Source organism: Synchiropus splendidus, chromosome 6 (genome assembly GCF_027744825.2).
Source record: "Synchiropus splendidus isolate RoL2022-P1 chromosome 6, RoL_Sspl_1.0, whole genome shotgun sequence".
In the NCBI taxonomy this organism is placed as follows: domain Eukaryota; kingdom Metazoa; phylum Chordata; class Actinopteri; order Syngnathiformes; family Callionymidae; genus Synchiropus; species Synchiropus splendidus.
Genome location: NC_071339.1, coordinates 13108300 through 13132010, shown reverse-complemented (window position 1 = coordinate 13132010; position 23711 = coordinate 13108300). Strand labels below are relative to the sequence as shown.

Here is a 23711-nt window from a genome sequence, read left to right as displayed (position 1 = left end):
AATTACTTTCATTTCCTCTTTTTTAATATATTGTATATTTTATATTTATATTTTTATATAACATTTTTCACGTCTACATTTTGATACTTATTTGTAATATCGCTAAAATTACGATGCTGACGGACACAATATATCTATCACTTGTATCACTCCGTCCGTCCGTATTTTTGACTCCAATTGTCTTTTTGCGATGCTGCCTTTTATTGCTCTGTAACCTCTACACATCTGTGGACTTTATCAAATACATTTTTAAATTTTGCCATCTGTTGCATGCATAAACTCAAGACAGTGACTGTATTTTCAACTGGAAAACACAACTCTCTCCTCCCTCCATTGTTGTTTGTTTGAGTCGCAAGCTGCTGGTCGCCGTCACTGGGCTCATGTTTAAAACTTGTCCTGTGTTTAACGTCATCAAGAAGGAAGCAATATTTATTTTTTCCTGATGAAAGATGACAAACAAAAAAGCCACAAACAACAAGTTTTATTAGTCTGCATTGAAAGCGTGGCCATTTAAGAGTCACAGCATCACTGGTTGGGAAGCATACTTCCCCAAATATGACTTCTACTATGTCGCACGAATAGACATATTTTGTGTATACAATATGCCTCAGACCTGATTCCAGGTCAAGATTGTAGGAACACGCATGGTCTAATGTGCTCGAGCTTCCTGGTAATCCTCTTCAGAATCATCATTCTGGATCGCAGAAAAAAGTAATTTGTTTCGAAAAGTCACGTCGACAAAACCTTTTAGAATGAATTGATAAACTGTACAAATATTTGTTAATCTGTGCTGTAATTTCTGACATCAAGTTTTTGGAGTGTGTGCGTGTGAATGTCTGTCTATACTGTGTGTGTCGGGGCGACCTGTTCAGGGTGTCCCCTGCTACTCGCCTCTGAAGCTGGGAGAGGCTCCAGCCCCTCATGACGCCAGGAGTGAACATGTGGAAGAAAATGTGCTGAGATATAGCTCAATATCATTCGTGGAAAGGAAAGCAAGTATTTTATTTCCAAAAACTTCCATATATTTTTCATACATTCAAATGAAAGTAAAAGGAAAGGCAGAAATGTAATGGAAACCACTCACCTCCTGTCAATGTCAGAAGTTCTGCACCTGTGTTCCTTGTGTGATTCCCAATCGCCCATGTCAGAAGAAAAGGCTGTTTAAGTACAGAGCAGGTCGCATTTGTTGGTCAACAAGAATGAGGACAAACATTGACTCAGGAAGGAGAGCAGTTAATGCTTTGCTAAAGGGGATGTTTTTTTGAGGGTTATAAACCGTGATAGCAAGAAGAACCGTGTTCTTCCACAGGAAACAGAGAGAGCACCCTCTTTTCTGTCCCATGCATCATTGTCAACATGTGACGCTGGTCACGACAGAGTGGGATGGATGAACACACTTGAGAGTGTGTGACTAAATGACTCAACGTTGCTTACCTTCATGTTTTTGCTCCAGGTCAAAAAAGGTGTCTCTGTCTGTCAAACAGTCTTTTATGAAATGTTGTCACAGGAATGAACCATGACTCTTATTTGGTTTGTAAAATGAATATCCAAAACCAGTCTTCTTGAGAATGACTGGTCAAGTTTTTAAACAATAGCAGCTGCTTCACTTTTGGAAAGTGTCACAACCTTCCTGCATGGTGGTGCGGTTCCCTCGTCTGCTTGACATAAGAAGTAAGAAAAAGTGAATTCCCTTCAAGAAATGATATGCAGCTTGAATGGTTTGTCACTTTATTTATCAAGCTATGTAGATATTTTCTCATGATACTGCCTTGATTTTTGATAATTTTATACGTAACATGTAACATAAGGCATATTTCTTGCAATGAGGACCATAGTTCATCTCAACTCTGGTATTATCATGTTGAGATTTTGATTTACTTCCATGAATGTGTGAAGCATCAGTGAGAAGTTGACCTCACGAGACCGGCAGTAGCATGTTCATAGTTAATGTTTATGAGTTGTATATTATGATTACTCATACACATTCAAATGAACAAAGTGTGAGTAAACAAAGGTTACAACGCTTGAGAAAAAAAGAACAATAAACAAAAAGAAAGAGAAAGAGTGAATGAAAACATGGTCTGTCTCCAGTATGACAAACATCATATTTTGACAACGTTCAGATTGTGCTGAGAAGAAATGACCCCAAACATGGAAATGTGAACTCTGGACCTCTGAGGGTTCAGGTTTGTTCCTGGGACACCTTGAATCAAAAACACAACCTCAAATTTGAGATAAAAGTATTGTTTAGTCAGTGAGAGCTGCCGTCGTCTGCTAAATGTAACTTGACCAGTAACTTGTAATTTAAATTAGTTACTCTTATATTCAAGGAATTGGTAAAGTAACTGTGCTACTTTTTGAGGGAGTGATCAGTAGTCAGATTGCTTTTTCAAAGTACCTGTGCAGAACTTACTTTCGTGAATCAAAAGTGAGTTTAATCTACTTGTTTTGTTCCTCAGAAAGTAAAAAAAAAAAAAACAATATATGCTGTCAGAGATTTAAATATAAAAAGTGTTTTATGAAAATAAAGGGACAGAGAATGACTGACAAAAGACGTTTATTATCAAAACAAGTGATTTATGACATCTTATTCATCCTGACCCCTTTTTAATGACCCCAATAAAACTTTATGACCCTGATGAAGCACTGTCTAAGCACTGTGTAACAAAATGTATGACTTCCAGGTATAGTTGATTTATGACCAGCTAAACTTGAAATAATAATGGCTGCCACTACAACAGGATGCTACAGAATGAAGCTAAAAGTTAGTTACCTGTGGCTGTTCCAAGTGAGAAGAATCAAGAAATTCCCCAAATTTTAAAGTCGATGCAAAATTTTAAAACTGACTTGATGCCATTCTACGTCATTTTTGCGTTTTGTAAAGTTATTTCTCATGTATGTAAAACAAGGGTTCATCATTTCAAATGAACAGGATTTGAAATGGAGCAGAAGCTTGTAACTGCTCGTTCAAATTTTAGGCGGGTGAGAACTTGAACAAAGTCAATCATTTCAAAACGGAGCATCATGGCGAACGCCGTTTAATCTAATGCAATATCTAATATATATCATGAATCCTCAATCTGCTCTTTTGAGTCGACATATAAATGATTTTTTTTCTTTGTATTACAATGTTCGCTGATCTGCTTAACTTGCCTGTTTGGCTCAACTTAAGATGTTTCATGTCACCTGCTGCCTGTTTTGCTCTTGAGGTGTAACAGATTGTGGCATTTTAGTTGACCATCTACAGGGATAGGAATCCAACTCCCTGCTCATTGATGCATCTTCAACGGGTGCTGACCGCTGCAGAACACCTAGTTGGCTTAACTGAAGGTGCACACAAACACTATATGAAGGTCCCTCATCATTCATAATTCTTGTATGTTTAGCATGATGTGTGAGTCAAGTGAAAGTGAAACAGTCTATTTCTTCCTTTTTAAAAATTTATTCACCTGATAAAAATTGTCAGCCAAACAACTGGCATCAATATATCACAATCATACAAACACATTGATGGAACATAATCAACTGCTCATGATGACAAGGTTCGATCAGTGTTTTTCAACCCTTATTCAAGAAAAGGAAAAACCACCACTCACCACCAAAGGAACCTCGGCCAAAGGGCCATTGTGCCACGTAGAAAGTACCTTTTAATTTGTGAAAAGTCGTAGCTACCGGCACTCAGCCATTTTAGCATGTTATTTGCAGAAACAAATAGTCTAAACTGTATTTGTTCAAAAATGGCTACAGGGCAATTTTTAAATAACTGTTTAGATTTTTATCACAATCTCTTTTCCATGATTTTATTCAATTTCTCAGAATTACCAGACAAATGTTTTTCAATCTTTTCCGAAGCTCAGCTTCTCTTCACATTTTGTCAACTGCCACACAGTTCAGAGGACATAAAAGACATAAAAGTAACAATAATAGTTGAAATAAAAAAAAAAACCTTGTTCTTAAAATGTATATTGAAATATTATCTTAAATGCCTCTCTGAGCCTCAGGACCTGATCAACATATTATAGTGACCAGATTGATTTGTACCAAAAATGAAGCACTGAAAATGTAATAAAAAAATATGTATGAATCATTTCAAACAAACCTTCTATACAGATGCAACTCACTGTTCTGCGAATGCGTCACAGTTCACAGTTGTGGGACTCATTTAGCTGAAGCAAATTTTCAACAATTGACGTAGACATCAAGATGGTGACCAACAAACAAGTTAGACAGCAGCCAGTGAAAAGGGCTGGCAGTTCTACTCCACCCTCGCATATAAATGACCAGTGCTGAGAACACTGCCGTCCGAGTTAAAGCCCCCTCATTGATCATTTATGGACCACGCCATGATTTCCTCAATACCATAAGCCACTGTATCAGAAGAAATACAATTCGTTTTTCCAAGTAAACTTGGTCACTTCTATTTTGACATCCCAAAATTTCTCAGACTAGTCGAGCACTCAACCCTTAGAACCTTATCCAAGCCATTGAGCGCCATTGAATTCCTTGTTTATCATCCTGGTCTTGTTTCACTCTCACACAATCATTCATTCATTCACATTCATTTTTATCTCCAAGTTTATTTTCATTGATCAGGTTTTTTTGGCACTGATATAGTAGTTACCTGGCTGTAATGGATGTCACAGTTCTGTGAGCCCTCGAACAGGCTTCACACTGTTTGGATGTTTCTGACTGGGCACCACTCACTGGCGCCAAGCAACTCCCCTCGAGACGCACCATGGCTACTGTCACATCAACATATGTTTACAGGCTTTCCTCAATAGAAGTTGGCATGATGCGATTATGTTTGGGCAAGAGTGCGTCTTTAAAGCCCCCGTCCAGAACCCTGCTAGTAAAGCGTAGCTGCTCCTGTCTGCGAGTAAGTCCAGTAGTTTGTTGGTTAAGATTAAAGTCAGATAAAGCACATTTACACCGTGGATCAAACTTTGCTGATTTAGAGAGCACAAGTGAGAACTGTCTGAGCTGTGAGGCTAAAGTTCTCACAAAGCCGATGAAGGTTTCAAGGCCAAGCTTTCCACTTCAAGTGCTTTCTTCCTCTTCTTGCACAGAGGAAGGTCGTCGGACGGAGTGCACAAGGTGGCAAATCTCTGTTGAGAGGGAAAGTTTTAATGAAGAATTCAGACAGTTCTACTGTGGAAGTTGACTGTCTTTACCTGTCGTAATGTTCCCGGTGTTCTCCACAGATTATAGAGCATCCACAGGGGAACATTGAGTGTTGAGGAGAGTGTGAACCACCAGCCCAGCGTGGTGCCCCACCAGGGATATTCCATGGTGTTGTTAAATTTCAGTGGGGTGAACTTAACCAGGAAGAAAATGAAGGTTCCCTATGAATTGAAGATTGGAAACATGTTTATAAATTATTACAAAATGTTGCCTTCTGCACTGAACACATTTTCATTGTTCATACATGATTTTCCAGTGTCTTTACAGAACTTAAAACGTGTGAGCAACATGTCTGAGCTCAGACTGAAGGTCTCCTCACCATGCAGATGACTGGGGTGATAAACTTTAAGCAGTACTTGATGAGCGGCGCTGGTCTGTATCCTATCATGTCCTCAATGTTGTCATAGAAACGATCCGCTCCTGAGTGAGACGAAAGAAAAAAAACAGCGTTGATGGACCACAGTGATTTGAAGATCAGACGTGAGTGAGTTTACCAACCATAGACCCAAGCGACTGACACAGACTGCAGGATGGCGAAGAGGAGGAGAGTCATTCCACTGCAGCAGTAGTAGTCGAACAGCTGGAAGATGTAGAGGCCGCCCTGTCGAGGAGACCAGCACCTGAGTGAGTCAAGTCATCGCTGAATGGTCTGGTTACTGGGAGACATGAAGGAAATCCTACTTCTGTCACCATGATGAGGCCAATGAGGAAACAGAAAACACTGATGAACAGCAGCAGAAGTTTACGGCGATGGCCCACGTGGAAGAAGGAAGGTTTCATGTCGGAGATGGCCGTCACCATCGCTTCAAGTCCTACGAACTGAAGCAGAGACACATCAGTCCTGAAGACACGGACTAGTACAGGGGTGACCAACCAGTCAGAGGCTAAGAGGTGCCTCTTAGCTTTGCTGTGTTGCTGAAAAATGCCACATCCTACAGATATGTAAGGGTGTTAGGCTCAGCTGAACAGTTGCTCATGTGACTTGGCGGCAGTATAGTGGTTAAAGCACATCCCTGTGTGTCACAAGGTTCCTGGTTTGCGTCCGGTGTATGTCTCTTGTGCATGTGTTCATGCAAAATCATACATTTTACAGTGATCCTCCTCTCTGTCTACACCTCAAGCGGTGTAGATAGAGATGTATGCGCCATGTATTTGACTGATCTCATTTTTCCGTGGCTCAATAAAGTCACCCAGGTCTGTGTGTGTGAGCCACGCTGCAGACTGGAGCATCTCACCTTCACTCCACTGAATTAAGGGACTTCACGAAGATCGCCACTGACTACGTGAAACACATGCCATACCTTTAGTTTAGGGAATGACTAAGTGAAAGGTGTTCGTGTTGATCGTGGATCTGATGACGGTCCAAGTCTGAGGACGGCGACTCACATGGGGTGGGTGAGGCCCCGTATTGTGAATGCTAAGTTATGCAAGTCAGTCTTTGAACAATACTTTGACATTTCTCTGGAATAGCTCTCATTTCCTGTATAAACAATCCTCTCAGCAGGATCGGCGGCTCATTTGGTGAAGAGCCACATGCGGCTCAGTAGCCGGGGGTTGGCCAGGCCTGGACTGGTAGACATGAGTGACGTTTTCTGAGGCCACTAGATGGCGCCCTTGGTTTGGAAATGATGTGAGCTTTCATTTTTATTAGTTGTTGGAGTCCTGACAGTACCATCTGGTGGACACTATTTCATAAAACCTCATCAACCTATCATGAGTAGACATGCTTGTAGAAGAGCATCCAACCTGACTGTCCAGTCCCAGCAGGATGATCATGACGAAGAAGAACACCGCCCAGAGCTGAGGGAGCGGCATCATGGCCACCGCACGAGGGTAGGCAATGAAGGCCAAACCAGGACCTGGGATGAAAAATATTATCAGGGAAACATACGTATTTGAATGAGAAACAAATAATAATGAATATTTTTTCATGTTGCCATTGCTACCTGATTCTGCTACTGTGGCTATGTCCGTTTGCTGCTCGAAGGCCATGAAACCCAGGGCGGAGAAAATGGCAAAACCTGCCACAAAACTGGTGCCACTGTTCAGAAGGCACAAGCACACACAGTCTCTGGGGGAAAAAAAACACAATAATGGAGCTGCTTATTGTTGCTGCACCATTAGATTAGCAGCTCACGTGCAAGTCATGTGAGGAGACAGAATGAGAAAAGAAAAAATCCTCCTCAGTTTTGCTTCATACATACCTGTAGCAGTTATTATTGTATTTATTATAACTGCCGAGTGCTGTCAGACAGCCGATACATATAGCATAGGAGTAGAATATTTGTGTTCCGGCATCCATCCACACCTGAATAAAAGAAGGAAACACTTGAGCCTTCAGTCTAAGCTGTTGGACATGGGGAGTGATTGAGTAATCATTCGCGCAAATTGCTGTTTTTGTCAGGAGAAACAAGCAATAATGAGCCAACTTAGTCAGAGGGAGCATGTGAGGGACCAAGACTCTGCGTGAAATGAGTAATCTGCTGTCAATGGATCTGAAGGAGCTTTCTTATCATGACCTTTGACACATCGGACGTGTTCTTTGAAGCAAGAGTGTGCACTACATGTGCATTTGGCCTGGGACAATATGCATTTAACAATATTCCTCAATATTTTCCTGACATTTGGCAGCCGATTTGTTTTATATCTCAATTGTAATTTATTACTTAAAAAATAAATAACGCTAAAAATGCCCATCACGGTTTCCCCCAAACGGTCAAAGTGGCGACTGTGGTTGTATTTGTGTATTTATAAAGAGCATTATTCACTCTATATAAATATGCAAAGCAGTTGATGTGCAATAATAAATTGCCGGAACAGGTTGTGGCAGTAATATTTTGGGGGCTAAATTGTTTCAGCGATTGAGAGCCTGAGTTATCACAGAACAATGGGCAGCAGGAGAGAGAGAGAGACGCAGTGGGAGCATGTGTTTGGGAGACACTTGAGTTGAGGCTTTCCAACTGTTCACCAGGAAACGGATATGCGGTCTTGTCCTGTCGTTGCTGCCATGTGTGGAAACATTAATTCTAGGAAGAAATATTCATATTGTTATGAAATAAATGGAGTTATCTTTGAGAATTGCTCTTCTTCCGCAGCCCTAATGTGTACGTGTAGATGCATATGTCATGTGGATAAATGTTTAACAGCTGTCATGCCTCTCTTTTTACTTTTCATATTTCACAGCTTTCCTTCTAAATAAAATGGAAATCTTTGTAATTTCAAAGTTTAAAAAATGGCCGCCTCACTTGAAACTGGAGATAACTCTTGAAGCATAATGGGGCCCCTCCGAATTCCACCAGTTTCTGGTCAATTGTGGAGGTTTATCAGGGTTCCTGACTGAGAGTCCATGAGTACTAGCATTTCATCTTCACCATGGAGGATTTTTCTGTATTTTTGTGTTTGGTCTCAGCCCCCACTGACTCATTCAGCAGAATTCAAAAGATTTATGCTTCTTGAAAGAAGCTCACAGAACAGCAAAACCATGTCCTTAAATGTTTGAAGAGTCGAGATGCAAGAGCTACTATTCCACAGTGCGTCCCAAATACTGCATATCTACAGAGTGATTTATTTGTGAAATGCATCACATATTAACTTACAATAAGGTGATGATATGTCACATGTCCAAACAGCAGAGTTGTACGTACCTGCGGGTCCAAGAGGCGGGTTGGATCTGGATACAGGTAGAACTTGATGCCGTCCAAGGCTCCAGGAAGCGTGAGACCACGGACAAGCAACACCAGCAACATGAGGTACGGAAACGTGGCTGTGAAGTACACCACCTGTGGACCAGCAGAGAGGGAGCGGTGTTTTGCAGTACAAAACCATGTCATGCAGAAGTGAACGGAACAGAGTGTGTATATGCATAACTGTAACACCTCAGTGATCTTCTACAGGGTTATACAAGGTCTGTGACCACTGATCCAAACCTAACATGACCTGGACCCGACAAACGTCACTGCTTCGCTGCTGACTTGTTTATGAATGTACACAGTTAGTTATATGTTTACATTAGTTATTCAATCCAAGAATACATAAACATTGACACGGACAAAAGAGAGTTCAACATCATCCTCCACGTGATGCTGAGAATGCTAAGCTCAGTACCTTTCCAGTCGACTTGACTCCTTTCCAGACGCAGAAGTAACATATGACCCAGGAGAGGAGGAGGCACAGCGCCAACTCCCATCGCATCCCCCCCAATTCATCAATGGTTCCGGTGATATTTAAAACTCGTCTCCTTCAATAGAAAAAACAAGTTATGTGTTTCATGTTCAGGATAATATGTGTCTGAGTGACTTACTCCCAGAACTCTCTCACTGGTGATGTGGCATTGGCCGGCACGGTTACGTTTAACAGAACATCATTCCGATCAAACTCCACACACCTCTCTGATCAGAAAGAAAAACAAAAATCCAGATTGCTATTGATTAAAATTCAGTATACGATCATGTGCGAGATGTCAGATAAATCTGCCTGCTTTTTAAAAACCAATTCATTCGTAATGACCTGTGTTCCAGGTGTTGCTGCAACTGGACCAGGGGAGTTGCGAGTTGAAGGATGAGAAGAGGTAGAGAAAAGCCCAGGCCAGGATGATGATGTAATAGATGCTGGAGTACAGGACCACCACCTGAGACCCATATCCCAGACCTATTGATTGGAGAAATAAGAAACAAATGCTTCTATTGTGTGCATATCTTTACGTGAGCAAAGACATCATTTTTAAATCACATTCACTGGAGAAAAGTGAGGGCTTTACTTTTTGTCCCCAACTGTAAAATGGCAGTAGAATTGGGTCCAGTGGTCACTCAGTCACTCAAAATGAGTTTATATTCCATGTCACATAGAAACCTCAGCACACTTGAACTCGCACCCTTCATTGTTCCCACAAGTAGCTGTGAATCAGTTCATTTGATGGTTATCATTTGACAACCATCAGTAGGCTGCTGTGAAATATTTTGCGACTGATTTACGTAAGTTTTAAACAAGTGCAAACCTGTTCGCTCTTCCTTAAAGTGAAGACGGCATGCAGTATGGATGATGAATGTTAGCTACTTTGTATGTATTATCTCAGATACATTCTCGAACAGTGCATCGAATTGAAAGCAATCCTTTAAAAGCTATAATGTATTGTTTACCTTCAAAAAGTGGACATATCTTCCTCCAACAGGTAATACTTCCCTGCTTGGTGTACTGTCCCAGTGATGTCTCCAGCAGGAAGAGAGGAATACCACAGGTGAAGAGGAAGATGACGTATGGAATAAAGAACACACCTGGAAAACAAAAATTGTGCTTTTACGTGAATAAAAATGATAAAAAGAAGAATATTAAATATAACTTCAATTATATATATATATATATATATATAGTATATAATTCTTAATACTATACTATTCCATACCATACCATAATACTTTTATGTACATTTCATTAAAAAATTCTCAATATAATACAAATATCTTTTCAATAACTAAAGAAAATGATTTTGAGGGACGTTTTCCAGTGTATATAAAAAAAATGCATGTTTGAGAAACAACATTGGGTTAATAAAAATAAATAAATAAAAACATGAATATCTTTAGTAGTTTTGCTGCATGAATACAGGCAAAGGGCTGCATGCAACCCCTGGGATGTTGGCGAGGAACTGTGGCTGGGATTGTGGGAATAAGACTAGCTTTATTCGGACTATATGTGTGTGGAGTGAGAATGGTGAGCTGATGATGCCAGTGGAAGCTCTGCTGGATCAATGCATCCAAGAGCTGCATGCAAATGAAAAAGAAAAAAAAAACTGTTTCCATGTGTGATGAATACATAGTAATAACTTTATAACGAACATGCCTTCATCACTGTAAATTTTCAACGCGTGTTAGATGAAGTTACATCAAGCTCACCTCCTCCGTTTTTGTAGCACAGGTAAGGAAACCGCCACACATTCCCCAGACCAATGATCTGTCCAGCGACGGCCAGGAGAAACTCAATTTTGCTGGACCACTGTCCTCGACTCTTGATGACGGGAGCAGGATGTGAAGTGTCCATTTCCAACCTTAGCTTGCAGTCCAGGTCAGAGTGCTGAGCCATTGTGCTGCAACCAGAGAAGATGAAGCTGCGTGAGGAGGAAGTCTCCGATCTTCTTTGGTACCCGCTTTGAATACGCCGTTGCATTTCAGTGGGATTCAACCTCAGCCCCTCCTCTGTGTGAGTTGAAACCACATTCCTACAAGTAAGAAAGTGTTTGGGACCGCAATCATGCCCCTCCAGGACACCAGTGTCACGATCAGAAACACTGCTCACAAGGGGGAGGGTTCATACCAGGTCAAACACAGTCAACAATAATAATAATAATCATAATAATTTTTGCATTCCATTGAGTTCCAGTGAGTTCAATAAATTACAATAAATGATGATAAATAATCCATCACCAAGACCAGACATGGACAGTTCGTAGCACAAGAAAAGTTTGGAAAGTCATGTTAAAGTAACAAAAAAAAAAAAATGTTCCCTCGGTTCATTACGAGGTATGGAGAAACCCAGACCGTGCGGGGCCGGTTCTATCTGCTCAGATATGTATGATATACATGTGAGGTCGTATAAAAAAAAAAGACATCAGCTAACAAACACATCTGCAGCGAGCGCTCTTGAATAAGTCACCAAACCTATCCCTTTAACTTCCTACAGGGAAGAATCATTTACCATTCCATCTGCACATACCACTCAAAACTCCTTTGAACGTTTTGGATTTTGTTTTTGAAATATTGTTCTGAGCATGATGCAGAGTGTTCACAAAAAGTCACCAACGTTATAATAATGATGTCCACATCTCCCACGGGGGTCATCTGTCCAAGTTTTTGCACAATAGAAGATAGCACCTGCAGCCCCATCATAACATATACCATTGATGACTCGAGTTCAACTGCATTCCATGAAACCTGTCGGTGGAAGCGATGTCACAACCCTGGCACAGTCAAACTCCTCCAGTCAGACACCTTGGCCAAACCAGTATCCTGGTATGTGTGTGCTTGCATGCTTGTGTGTATATGTTTGCCACACCAAACCCTGAATTTCAGACCTCAGGGCAGACAACTCAGGCCTCCTCCTAAATGCTGAATTAAACAGAAGGCTTTTGTCAACAAACATTTCAAATATAAAGTCTGAGTTTTCACCCAACATTAATCCGCAGTTTAGTTTTAAACACTGTAACCAGCAGATGTGAGAATGGCGACCTGAAACGTCCTTATTAGCCGATTATTGCCACGTGGGGTTAAATGTGGGTCAGTTCTACTTGGCATCAGGCAGACAAACGCAGCTTTTGTTTAGGGGTTTTGGGCGATGTGTGGGGGTTGAGCCATTAGAATTCAAAAATATGTGAACAGCTGTGGACAATAAACCGTTGGTGAAGCCACAGCATTTGTCAGCAGGCGTGAAGGTCGTCATGATATGCTGAATTAATAGCCAATTTCCTTCACAATATAGTCAATGACATTTGTTACTGTGCTTCTTTTCAGTGACATCAAAGCAGCGGCAAACTCTTGCTACCTTCTCAAAGGCTCCGCTTCCACTTTGCAGGCCATAAAGTGACATGCTCAACAACAAAAACACATTTTTGGTAGGTTTTGAGGCTTGATCAGTGAATCACCATCTTCCAATGGTTATTACAGTTAAATCGTAAAATAAACAAAAGTTTTTTCATAAAACAATAACAAACTGAAACAGCATTGTCTGTTTACAATATAATCAAAACCATTTTGAGATTATTTAAAATCTATTTATTTTGGTTTAAGACAGGTGTGGCATGGCAAGTCCCTGATGTCACCTTCCAAACTTCATGCATTTTATTCTTTACGTGTCTTTTGAGTTTTTATTACTGACTATTTTTGTGTAATAAAAACCTTTTTCCAAAACGGGAACTAATTAAAACTAGTCAACTCACTCGGAAAACTAAAAAAAAAAAAAAAAGACAAAAATAAAAAATGAAATAATAAGAGCAACAACTGATGAAAAATGATTATGACATGACAACAGTTTCCGGAGCTCTTAACACTCAACCACTCTAGAGCATTTCAAAATTCCAGGCATAAGGGCCACAATTCCCAGCACAGAACAATGGAGCGTCTAAAGTGTGTCTACAGATAAGATACTCCAAACATTTTTGTATTTGATTTGAAAATATAAACCACTTACAGTACATTGGAGGTTCAGATTGGATTCTGGTTTACGTGTTCACGGCGAGCACTCAAATCTGTGGCATCAAAACAAAGTGGCGAGAAGAAATGTCACCAGAAAATCCTCGCCACTATCAAGTCTGATCTTAGATCAACATCAGCTTGCATTCCGAGCAAACCAGTCGCCTGTGGGTGCCGTCCCGCCCTCAGCAGCACCTCTACAAGCTGGTGACTCCTCAGGGATGCGTCTTCACCCCTCTCCTTTTCCTCCACCCAAAACAGCAATGAGTCAGAGGTCGAACACTTGACTGACCTGTACCTCCATTCCAACCTGGACCTCGGACAGAGTATCTGGTTTGAAGTCCTTGAAAACAGTCCTCACTCTCTCTATTAGACAACACAACAACAACACCCTCCTCCTCCCCCATATCAACGCCATCGCGACCACACCTCACCACAGACCAGGTCAGAGGAGAGCTGAGGAAGCTCCGACCCAGGAAAGCTGCAGGCCCAGACAAAGTGTGTCCAAGACTACTGAAGACCTGCGCTGCAGAACTGGGGGAACCAGTACAACGGATCTTCAACCTCAGCCTCCAGACTGGGAGAGTGCCAACACTCTGGAAGACATCCCGCATTGTTCCAGTTCCGAAGAAGAACCGGCCCAGCGAGCTGAATGACTTCCGACCAGTGGCACTCACTTCACATCTGATGAAGACGCTGGAACGGCTCTTCCTCAGCCTCCTCAGACCTCAGGTACAGCACGCCCAGGATCGCCTGCAGTTTGCATACCAGCCAGATGTTGCCGTGGAGGATGCCATCCTCTACCTACTCCATCAAGCCCACTCCCATCTGGACAAGGGAAGCGGCACAGTGAGGATTCTCTTCCTAGACTTCTCCAGTGCCTTTAACACCATCCAGCCTTCTCTGTTTCGGGACAAACTGGGCAGGATGGGAGTGGACCCCCACCTGGTGGACTGGATCTCCGACTACCTCACTGGCAGACCACAGTACGTCGGGCTGAAGGACATCACGTCTGACACTGTGGTCAGCAGCACAGGAGCCCCCCAGGGCACAGTGCTGGCCCCTGTTCTCTTCACCCTGTACACATCAGACTTCTGCTACAACTCAGAGCTGTGTCACATTCAGAAGTACGCAGACGACGCAGCCATTGTCGGGTGCATATGGGATGACAGGGAGGAGGAGTATCGGAGACTGGTCAGGGACTTTGCTGCATGGTGCTGCACCAACCACCTACAGCTCTATACCTCTAAAACGAAGGAACTGGTTATTGACTTCGGGAGGTCCAAACCAAGACCGCGACCAGTCCTGTTAGAGGGAGCTGAGGTGGAGACTGTGGACTGTTACAAGTACCTTGGGCTGTGGCTGGACAATAAACTGGACTCACACCAGCCACCTGTATAGGAAGACACAGAGCAGGATGTACTTCCTGAGGAGACTGCGGTCCTTCAACATCTGCAGTAAACTGCTGCAGATGTTCTAGCAGTCTGTGGTTGCCAGCGTCCTTTTCTACACCGTGGTGTGCTGGGGGGGCAGCATATCCAAGAAGGACACTTCCAGACTGGACAAACTGATCAGGCGGGCCGGCTCTGTGGTCGGCATGAAGCTGGACTCTCTGGTGACCGTGGCAGAGTTGAGGACTCTGGACAAACTGCTGGATATTATGGACAACACCAGCCACCCTCTGCACACCGTCATCAGCAACCAGAGGAGCTTGTTCAGTGAAAGGCTGCTGCTCCCCAAGTGTCGGACCAACAGACTTAAGAACTCCTTTGTACACCACGCCATCGTACTCTACAACTCCTCACTTGGGGGGAGGAAGTAGTAGGGTACACTACGCTTTACCACATAGTAATGGACACCTGCTTTTACAATGTGCAATACCCATCTCAATGTGCAATAACCATCCCTACGGTGCAATAACCCTTTTTAATCTAGTTTAATTTTTAACTTTTTTATTTTTTATTTTTTTATTATATATATATATATTTTAATTCTTATTTTATTTTCAATTGTATTTTTACTTCCAGGTTATTAGTATTATTATTTTTATTTCATTTGTATTTCTTTTTTATTCTCTGTGTGATGCTCTTCCTAACTGCATGCCCTTTCTTGCCTCTATTGTTACTGGAAACGTAAATTTCCTGGAGGGAGTCATCCCAAAGGGATCAATAAAGTCAAGTCTAAGTCTAAGTCTAAGTCTAAGTCTAGAGGTGTGAGTGGACTTCTACCGCACTGATCGCCTCCAGATGGAGGCCAGGATCATGAGTAGCGGCCACACACAACCATCACATGCCATGTTCTCCCATCTGCAACACGATTTTGCTCTCTTAGGTCTCCAGCTTCATATCTGGCCTATGATTGCGATAAAAATAATACTTACTATTGCTAAGACCGTTGTGAATAATAAATGTCCACAAACAAGTTTATTGTTCTTTGTAAAACAGCTGTCATAACAAGACAGGTTTTGTGATTTATTACTCGCTCAAAGTCATTCCTAACTCAAATTGCAAAAAGCAAAACTCAAGAAAAGCTTGGGCTTTAAGAGGTCAAGGACAGAACCGCAAAACTGATTCACAGCTGTTGTCCCCCAGGCTGCCAAAGCCATGACCCCACATCCACCCCCACTGAGAGTGTGAAGTCATCCACACATGCAGTATCCCATTGTCACAAACACCTACCTGCCCACTACACTGCATAAGGAATATTTATTATTCCATACACTGCATCCACATCCTTCTCTTCATGTTTATTACCATAGATTTTATAGCAATTTCTCCCATATATATATATATATATATATATATATATATATATATAGACAGAAGACAATGCCTTCCTTTCACCTTCGTCTCAAGTTTGTGATTTCATTGTTGGTCATAAGTCACCATCTAGTGTCTCTAAAAACCTTGAGTCCAAACTGTTTGACATTGGCCTCTTGCCAGGAGGTCAACTGCAGTTTCGTCCCCGTCCGAGACTCGTAAATCTCACGCACGGGGAGGGGCAAAGTTCAATATGGAGGGGCAAAGTTCAATCTGTTCCACATTTCTGTGTAGAGTGACGACGTTGGAGAAGAGCTATTCCGATTTATCCTTGTCCAAATGTAACAGTGCTAACTTTACTTCACCGCTTTTTTATTTGACTGTTTAATCATCACTTCAGTTATCAGTTTAATATCTGAAAGTGTAAATACTCTATGTCTTTATACTGTCTCTGTTCATGTTGACACAGTGAAAGTAGATCATAGGTTTATCAAACCCAAGGTGCATGGCCACATCACAACATGTGATCCAGAGTGGCCTGGGTTTTGTTAATGGCGCACTTGCCCCAGTCATATTACATGAATGGTCCCACTGCACACCGCTCAAGGTACAACTCTCAAACCAGTTCCAAGAGGAACAGCTTAAGTCAATGGTCCCAGTGCGACATGAAATCTTCAGATTTTTTTCATTTGGTGTCATCCAAATGTTTATTACTCAATCCTGTGCATCACCGTTGACCGCCATGTATTTCAATAAATATGGTTTCCTCAGCAGAAATTCTTCGTTCAGGAGTTAAAATGCACAACCTGGGGAGCCAGGGTTGATATGTGCCAAAATACTGAACAATTTATGGGGAAGTTAATATTTGAGAAGGCAAAGTTAAACACAAATGTTCAACATTCTAACATTGAAATCGGGAGAAGTGGGACATTGAGTAAACAATTTCAACAATCATTATTAAATATAAAACATGGCATATATTAACAACCTGCTGACCCTCACAATGACTGCTAATGCAACAAGAATGACACTGAATGAGAAGATAGTCAAGGCTCCGTTTGAGTTTTAAGTCATGGAAGAGACAGAGTAGTTGAAGCAGCTCTCGGTTAGAAAGTGGAGGGATTGTGTGGAATTACACTCACCTAAAAACCTCCATGGGTTTAGACTGAGAAATGGCACATGTCCAAACTTGAACTTCGGTTGAGATATACTGGGCTTTCTGTTATTGTGCAGCGAGCCAGACGTTGAGCAGCACGTGACACCTTAACTGACCCTGATAATCTTTTCTTAAGGTCACAACCCTGAGTTCAAATGTGCACCTCTCTCTCTCTCACTCTCTCGAAATACATACATATATATATAGTCACAAGCTGTCAAACAACATCAATGAATTGTTTTTTTTTTAAATATCACTATGATCAACAACATTTCAAATGTTCTTTTGTGTCATCAGCATTTATACATAGTGTATAATGATATATTACGTGACAATATATAAGCTACATCATGTCTCGTCTCAATGATCACTGATGTCACGGTTTACGACGTTGATATCACCCGATCAACAGCCAGTCTCCTCCTTAAACAGCCCGTCATATCTCTCTGGTCCACATTGGTTTCCACCACGACCTCAAACTTTGTCTGTATCCTCATTGACGTCTTTACCTTCTGTGTCGACTGATGACTTTCAACAGCCACCTCTTGACAACCAGCCACCCTTCACTGTCCACGCAACCCTTCTGCTTCTTCACCACATTTCAGCAGTGCTCCAAAAAGGCACAACAAGTGCAACCAGTTTGACCGATCTTGCCAGGTCGACTTTCTAATCACAGTTGAACGCTACAGATCGGGTTATGCTGGTACCACCTGCAACACAGAGGTCAGGCACCCATTACTGGCTAGCTTCAACCCCCCACTTGAATTACGTGGATTGGAATGGGTTTCTTTGCGGGATGGAAACTCATTCAACTCTCATTTTACCTTTTGTGCGCATGTCACTCACAAAATGTTGTGTTTTGCACTTCAGGGCCACCATACTGACCAACTTCAGGAGCTTAAAAATGACACAATCATGTAAAGAACAAAGTCTTTACATTAAGTATTGTGACTGACACCCATGCCATATTGCAATAGAAAATATCTACATTATTAATTTGGATTATTAAGTATCTGTCTCGGGATTTAGATAGGAAGTCAGTTTACTCTCTCCGAAATATTTAGAGTGAAAATCCCTCACGACTGGAGGACAAACAATTTGAGGGGGTAATTTTGATATATCCATAAGAAATGTACTGCAAGATATAAAGTGTCATACTTGAGGAACATAATTATAAAATAAATAAATGCTATCGCTTGAAGATTAAGCAAAGACCGGGCCGAAAATAAAAATGTAATCACTCCAATAAATAGATAAATGTATGAATAAAATCCAAAGTATGTATCGAGAATAAAGGAGTAGGAATACTATTGTAATATTATTGGATCAACAAAACATTTTAAATTTGTCTGCAAAAAAATGAAAGTAAAAAAATGACAATACTACTAATACAAATTATCATTGAACAAAAACGATTTTATGAGAAAATAAATATTTTTTAACATACAGTTTGTGTGTTTTTTTAGTCTTCATACGCAGTAAAATAACTGTCAACTATCCAGCAGTCCAGGCTTTGCTGCGATGTGCTCCATCCAGATTCAAATTCTTTCCCTGAACTCATTGCCCCAAAACCATGTGTTACAGCCTCAAGACTAAAACTGTTATACCAATCATTAACTTTGTTGTTCTACAATCTAATCTCTTAGTATGACAAAATTCATGAATTATAAATCTAAAATGCCAATTGTCTCTCATTTAAGTTGTTAACAAAGTAAAAAAAACAAAAAAAACACTTGAAGCCACAGCCACAGAAAGTACAGTTAAAAGTGAGCAAAATACTAAGTGACAAAGTTTTCACTTCATAATATAGCCGCGCAGAATTTCTACACTCAGTATCCCTAAGCAAAAAGGAGTAAACATATTTTATACTGAAACAGGCAAAATACTCTATGTTTACTTTTGATAAACTATATTTGAAATGTATTAACCTGACAAACCGCTGACTTGGTGATGTGCAAATGCGATCGGCGTCGCAAACTATAAACCTCTGAGGTGACAGTCAACACATCCTGATGGTGTGTGGAGCAAACGTAAACAAGTGTGATGATAGCATGTTCAAGTAGTGAAGCAGTCAAGTAGTAGTGTACTTCACATTACCTAAATGTGGATAAGAAGCATATGTTCCCACAGTGTATGGGAGTCTATACATGAGTGTATCATTGAATGTAGTATTAAATGAGTTTACTTTCAGTGAAATATTGTCTGTTGTACTTACTTGCATACTTATACTCCAGAGTACTTAGTCAAATAAACTTCAAGTATACACCTTTTTGCGAAGGGTGTTTGGATGAGCAACATTTGTAATGATAGCATGAACTACTAAATGGACAAGCAATGAATGAATGAAGGTGCAGAGACACGAAACGACTGTGGTCTGTTTGCACTTGAATTTTATGAATGAAGGGCATTTTTAAAAGTGCCATTCTACTTCCTCCTTATATTAGACATTCAACAGGTCAAACAGGAAAGTCAATATCGCATTGAAATAAATAAAATCTTTATGGAGAAAGCTTTTGCTGGAAAGCGATTAGCGTTGAGCCAGTATGACGTCAGCGTAGCCTAAACAAGGCTAAAGCTGCTCCGGGTGCGGAGCAGCCTGTGACCTTTAGCCCACTTACGGCAGCGACCAGCTCCAGACAAAAGAGCAAGACAACGCTTTGGCTTTGCTTGAACAAGAGCTCTCTCAGACACAGAGAAAGGAAAAGGCGTACCTGGGGAAGGCTGCTCAACGCAAGTCGTCACTTGGGTTTGGTTTCACTTCCATTTAGCCTGAGAGGGGATTCCTGGTGAACATGAAAGTCTCAGTTCCCGAGTCCTCTGGAGACAAATGGCTTTCCACACTCCGACTGTGAGCAAACCCATGTGTGGCGGTTCAAGAGTGCTGTGTACGAGTGAGTGACAATGAGGGAGAGAGAAAGAGAGGCGAGTGGGTGAGGGGTTGTGTTGTGTTTATGAATGAGCTCTTACCTAAGGCGGGGACTGTTCAACAATTGTGCGTGGTCAAGGGGGGCAATGTGTCCAGCATACTGTCAAACAGACAGTCTCCCAGCAGGCCTGTTCATGTGTGTGTGTGTGGCTCACTGGGGTCATTCAGTCCACCATAAACATAATATAAAATGGATTATACAATCATGTGGTGAGAAGGAGTTGCCAGTCACAATGATAGCACGTACTTTTATTATCATCCTGAAGGGAATGAAAGCTGTTCGCTGCGTCAACAATCTCAAAATAATTTGATAAACACAGTGGTACCTCGGTTCTCCACCACAATCCGTTCCAGACGGCCGTTCGGGAAGCGATTTGTTAGAAATCTGAATCGATTTTTCCCATTACAATGAATGGAAAAAGAAACAATGCGTTCCAAGCCTTAAAATAGTCTTTTGTAGGAGTGAATGTAGAGTGTCTGCTGCAGGTGCGCTGTTCCTCTATGTGTGTGGCCGCTGCATGTGGGAGGGGTTGCCGAGTGAGTGACGTCTCTCCAGAAGTGAAGAGGTGCCCGGTGCGTGTCCAGCTCTGAATGTGACAAAGTCATGAACCAAGTAACGCTCTGTCCCAGACTCGCCTCATCCCTGTCCCAGCTCCAGCCCACAACAGGACATCAAACCCTGGAGTGAGCTCCAGCCTCGGAGGTGTGGAGAGCGAGCACCTGTGACACTCTACCACGGTCCAGTGCGGAGACAGGAACGGTTTTACACCTCAATTGAAGAAAAAACAGTCAGTAAATGTAGCTAATGTAACACGGCTGCATAGAGAGGCTATGTTATACACAATAACAAAGCGCGTCGTGGGTCAGCTGATCGGTCCGCGCACGTTATGTTTTTTACGGCTTTTTTTCGGGGGCGTTCAAGTTTTGGATTTTTATTCGAAATCCGATGCAAAAAAATCTCAAAATTTTTGTTTGAACTCCGATTTGTTCGAATTACGGGACGTTCAAAAACCGAGGTTCCACTGTACATGTATTTGATACAGACATATGTGCATTCATTCATTCATGTCCTGCTTCTCCAGCTCTTTGAGCGAAGAAGACCCACTTGTTCATTGGCCCAATTGACCTAAAACACTTTGATCAAAGATACAGTAAACAAAAAGGCAGGTTTTATGCAATTTTTGGGGCGAGAACGAATACTTTAACTTGTCTCTAGAAATTACTTGTCTCGTACTGCCTCTGCTACGAAGTTAGGCAGGAAATGTTCCAGCGCCTTTTGAATAACTATTGCCCGCGGCAGCGAATAGGTGTATTAGATGCTAAATTTGTCGCTAATCACTTTTCTAAACAGAAGTTGCCAGGAGCGCTGCTGTCAAATTCTGCGCCATGTTGGCAACACTGGTCTGTTAGTGCTTGTTTGAGCTAACATCTTAATGGTTGATGGGTCGGAAACAAAAACCTGCACCACCCCTGCCAATCGTGTTGCCCATCTCGAGTTCCTAACATTCTGTTGTGCATTCTTCAGTGATAAAGTGATCATGAAAACATAGCTAAACTTGGCCTTTGAAGGACTGTTTCCTCCGCAGCATGCCTTTAAGCAGTGCCTTTATCATAGCGAATGGAAAGGAACCGGCTCATAAACAGCTAGCATTCGCCATTTCCCAGGAATAGCAAAAGCGACAGTATTTAGCAGGAAGTTGTAAAGCAAAAGAGCAACACAAAATAAAGGACCAGGAATTGAATTTTAACTGAGTGATTTGAGATCAAGTTTGGCTCACAGAGCGGAGGAGAGCGCATTCTTGGCCAGCCATTGATTTCCACATATTTTGCAGGACCAAACAGGTTTGATTTACTGCGTGCCGACCATTCATAAAACACTCCTGAAATATTTTACAGCAGCCTTTCAGGGTAGTCGGATGAACGCTGCTGATTCAGAGGACCTTTCTACAGATAAAGTATGGTAAGAGTTGACAGACCAACTCATGTTTGAAAGGTCACATTCTATAAACTTATATTGAAGTTAAATAAAAAATGTGTTCATTCCTCTGAGTGAGTGCTGGACCCATTTCTACAACATTGTTTTTTTTTCTGGACACATTTGCATTTTACTGTTGATGACAAAGGAAACATACACGTTTCTTTGGTAAAAGTAATGTTTGGTAAAAGCTTTGCTCAACATAATGTTTGCTCAACATTATGCTGAGCAAAGCAACATTATGCATAGATCTAGAGCCTTCTCTCCGTGCTCTGCTTTCATTTCCTCTGTGTTTCTATGTTTCCACAAAGCTTACGGATGCAGGCCAAATGGAGCAGTACCACCAGAAACAGTGGGGGAAACAGTGTTGCTGTTACTACTTGATATGTAACTCTGAAGACAACAATGTCGGAAATTCTCCGTCTTCCAGTGGCGAAATATTTAACGCCCTCACCAACCACCACCTCCTACAACGCTGCCTCTGTCTTTCTCTTTTGTGCAAGAGCTACATGATCATAACTTGTCGCCATGTCGGTTTCTGCGTTTCTTTGTTGTTGTGTCAACTGTAACTATGGGCTGCTCCCCCTATGGATAGTTTAGTGAACAGCGATACTAATGTAAAGAACGCATTTGAAACGGATGGATACAATTTCGTACATAAAGGGAGCATAAATAGGCCTTCAAAGAGAAATGCTGGTGCACAACATGCTTTTGTTTATGGTCAATGACACATTACATGCGTAGCATTGTGTACTGTAGCGCCACATTTCCACATCTGATGGCTGCTGGTGTTGCTCCTCCATGGACTTCATCCTGTTGGACTCGCAGGAACAACTCTGCTGTTCTGACATGTGACGGACAACTACCTTTACATAACTACCTATAAATATATCACAAATGAATCATCCGGTTAATATTCCTGGGATGTACTGTGGAATACTAACTCTTGGTCATGGATACAGAGCGGCATGTCATTGAAGGTGTAATTCATGTATTCATTAACTGCATCCTGCCAAACTGCTGCTGAGCTGTGATAAAAGGCTACAAAGGCTAATAAATTAAGCAATATAGCCAGAATCATAAATCACTAAAACATATGTACAGTTTGCAATGTGTAAAAAAGACACATTGTCAGCGAACACAAGCTGAAAATTGTATACGAGGGCGGGACTACAGTAGTTATCCTATCAGATCAACGTGTGTTGGTCGAGCAAAGCCACGCGGCTCGTGTTGAGACGTTTCAAAACTGACTTGATGCTTCAGGCGGCGGTAAAATATCAATATTATAATTGCTTTGGAGAAACGTGGATAATTCAGGTTTGACTTTTTGACTTTCTCTGTGAGCTTGGTCCGTGGACCTTCATCAATGTCTGTAAAGGGGTTTCCACCGACCTATTCTTACTGGAATTTTCGCAAATAGCAAAAATAAATGCTAGAAATGCTTGAAACAAAACACGTTTTCGCACGTGAAGGAAGTGTATTTTCTGGATGGTTTTGTGGATAAATAGTGAGGTCACATCCTTGTCTGCGTTAGACG

General features: G+C 41.5%; 1 protein-coding gene across 6 annotated transcripts; it reads right to left on the bottom strand.

Moving 5' to 3' along the window:
- Nucleotides 1-3435: 3435 nt before the first annotated feature.
- LOC128760303 (sodium- and chloride-dependent GABA transporter 2-like) lies at nucleotides 3436-20194 on the bottom strand. 6 transcript variants are annotated; one of them, XM_053867598.1, is made up of 16 exons: nucleotides 13651-13678; nucleotides 13357-13414; nucleotides 11070-11260; nucleotides 10317-10451; nucleotides 9688-9828; nucleotides 9482-9569; nucleotides 9286-9418; nucleotides 8826-8960; nucleotides 7386-7489; nucleotides 7128-7252; nucleotides 6928-7040; nucleotides 5863-6000; nucleotides 5680-5782; nucleotides 5501-5601; nucleotides 5172-5342; nucleotides 3436-5105 (listed from the first exon to the last, which is right to left on the bottom strand). In XM_053867598.1, the coding sequence occupies exons 3-16, from the start codon at nucleotides 11254-11256 to the stop codon at nucleotides 4998-5000; spliced, it is 1782 nt and encodes a 593-aa protein (XP_053723573.1). In that variant the 5' UTR covers nucleotides 11257-11260; nucleotides 13357-13414; nucleotides 13651-13678; the 3' UTR covers nucleotides 3436-4997. The 6 variants fall into 6 exon arrangements, with proteins under 6 accessions (XP_053723573.1, XP_053723571.1, XP_053723575.1 ...); XM_053867596.1 differs by lacking the exons at nucleotides 13357-13414; nucleotides 13651-13678 and adding an exon at nucleotides 19985-20194; XM_053867600.1 differs by lacking the exons at nucleotides 13357-13414; nucleotides 13651-13678 and adding an exon at nucleotides 17783-17873.
- Nucleotides 20195-23711: the final 3517 nt, after the last annotated feature.

Excerpts from the sequence above, each read along its gene's own strand:
- LOC128760303 (XM_053867594.1), bottom strand. The coding sequence starts at position 12,071 with ATGGTATATGTTATGATGGGGCTGCAGGTGCTATCTTCTATTGTGCAA. Across the intron at positions 10,452-11,069 it reads GTGCTACAAAAACGGAGGAG|GTGTGTTCTTTATTCCATAC; the intron begins GTGAGCTTGATG and ends TTTGTTTTCCAG. Across the intron at positions 7,041-7,127 it reads AGCCACAGTAGCAGAATCAG|GTCCTGGTTTGGCCTTCATT; the intron begins GTAGCAATGGCA and ends TTTTCATCCCAG.